The following is a 1735-nucleotide window of genomic DNA, read 5'->3' on the forward strand; positions in this document are numbered from 1 at the left end:
AGCCGTGGCCGTGCGCACGGACTCCCCACCCCGGGCGAGACGAGCCGTGGCCGTGCGCAGGGACTCCCCACCCAGACTCCTCACCTCCCGCTTTGTTTCCCTCAGGAGCTGGACGACGGCCTGGACGAAGCGTTCTCAAGGTAACGTGCACTGTGCTCCTGGTGCCGGAAGGAGGCCGGGCACCCCTGGGCTGCCTGCCTGCCCTTTCCTCCTGGGTCTGCAAACCCGAGCCACCCTGACCTCCAGAGCCTCCACAGCAAGAGTGCCCGTCCTTCTCAATCCCTCCAGGGACCAGGGCTCGCTCTCCGTGTGGGGAAGCCCTTCCAGTCTCAGCTGAGCCACACTGTAGCTCACATAGACTTTCTCCTTTCCACACCTAGTGTAGCCTTCAGAAATTGCCTTTTTTAGCTTTTGCAGACTTTTTACCTCTGGAGGTTTTGCATTTTTGAAAAGGGGTGGGAGAAGGCACCGCTTAATCGAGCCCATGGAGTGTTCCGTAGCAGAGGAATGGCAGGGCACAGACGAGAGATTTTGGTAAAGCCTGTGGGTGGTAGCCTTGCTCCATGTTCCCAGGGGCCATTCCTGTAGCCATGGCTACCTTCCGCTTGGGGACAGGCCACCAGAAGGCTGCAGCCCAGGACAGGCCTTGGCAGCTCCAGGTTCTGCACCAGGCCCTGGTCAGTCAGGCCTCTGTTTCTCTCTGGGACCCTCAGCCCCCCCGCCCCCTCTCACAGTAGGGGCTCTGCTTGGGGTAGGGTCGGGTGGGAGCAGAGTCAGGGGCTTTGTCCTCTTGTCTTCCCCAGCCCCTCCTGCCAGAGCCTGGTTGAAACCCCCCACACCCAGCCTGGTTCCAGGGCGGCTTTTCCGGCCCCTCCCTGAGGCAGAGACACCCCTCTCCCACCTTCCCTGCTTCACTGGCTGGCTGCAGCCCTCTCATTTGCAGAAAGTCTTCCGTTTGCTTTCTTGAGATTATTCAAGTATCACATGCCCTTTATTAGCAATTGTGAAAATCAGCAAAGCATTAAACAGGAAGTAACTCTGTCCCGTAATCCCATAGCCCAGGCTTTTGAGCTTAATTTATGCTAATCCTACACATAGACGTTCTTTTGCATTGATCAGCTCAACGTATGTGCATTTGGGAATCCTGATTTTTCATTTAGCATCATTATGTCAGAAGCATCTCTCCAGGCTCATGCAGACTCCCTGTGAACACCCTACCCCGACTACGCTGCGCTGTCTGAGGGTGTGGGCCATCAGTGAGTGGACTCTGGTCTTTCGGACTTTCTTAGTTCTTTCTGCAGGCTGTGGTGTCGAGCGTGGTCACAGCCAGTCCTCACGTGATGGACCCTCCGCCCCCACAGCCCTGCCCGTTCTGTCAGAGCCGTGGCACAGCGGGGGCTCTGGCCTCTCTCCCGTGTGGGAACACCCGCAACCACCCCGCAGTCCTCTGAGCCGCGTGGCCTGTCTGGTCTGAGGACCGCCCATGCCCACACCCGCCCACACAGCTCTGCTTTCCAGGCTTGCCCAATCCCGGACGAACCCCCAGGTCCTGGACACGGGGCTGACGGCGCAGGACATCCAGTACGCCCAGTGCCTCTCGCCCGTCGGCTGGGACAAGCCCGACAGCAGCGGCACCGAGCAGGATGACCTCTTCAGCTTCTGAGTGCCGAGAGCCCGTGGCAGACGCGGCCCGACACGGTGGGCCAGGGCCACCCGCAGCGGGGGCGCCAGCTCT

At 59.9% G+C, this 1735-nt stretch overlaps 1 protein-coding gene across 1 annotated transcript in view; it reads left to right on the plus strand.

Annotated features, from left to right (window-relative positions):
• Positions 1 to 1729, plus strand: part of LDLRAP1 (low density lipoprotein receptor adaptor protein 1) — a gene marked incomplete at its 5' end in the record, with an annotated part of 13217 nt that extends 11488 nt beyond the window's left edge. Inside the window, 2 exon segments of the mRNA XM_027776135.1 lie at positions 106 to 140; positions 1519 to 1729. Coding sequence (XP_027631936.1) covers positions 106 to 140; positions 1519 to 1663 — 180 coding nt within the window.
• Between the last annotated feature and the right edge of the window lie 6 nt (positions 1730 to 1735).

This window comes from Tupaia chinensis, unplaced genomic scaffold, assembly GCF_000334495.1.
Source record: "Tupaia chinensis unplaced genomic scaffold, TupChi_1.0 Scaffold000628_1, whole genome shotgun sequence".
Classification (NCBI taxonomy): Eukaryota; Metazoa; Chordata; class Mammalia; order Scandentia; family Tupaiidae; genus Tupaia; species Tupaia belangeri.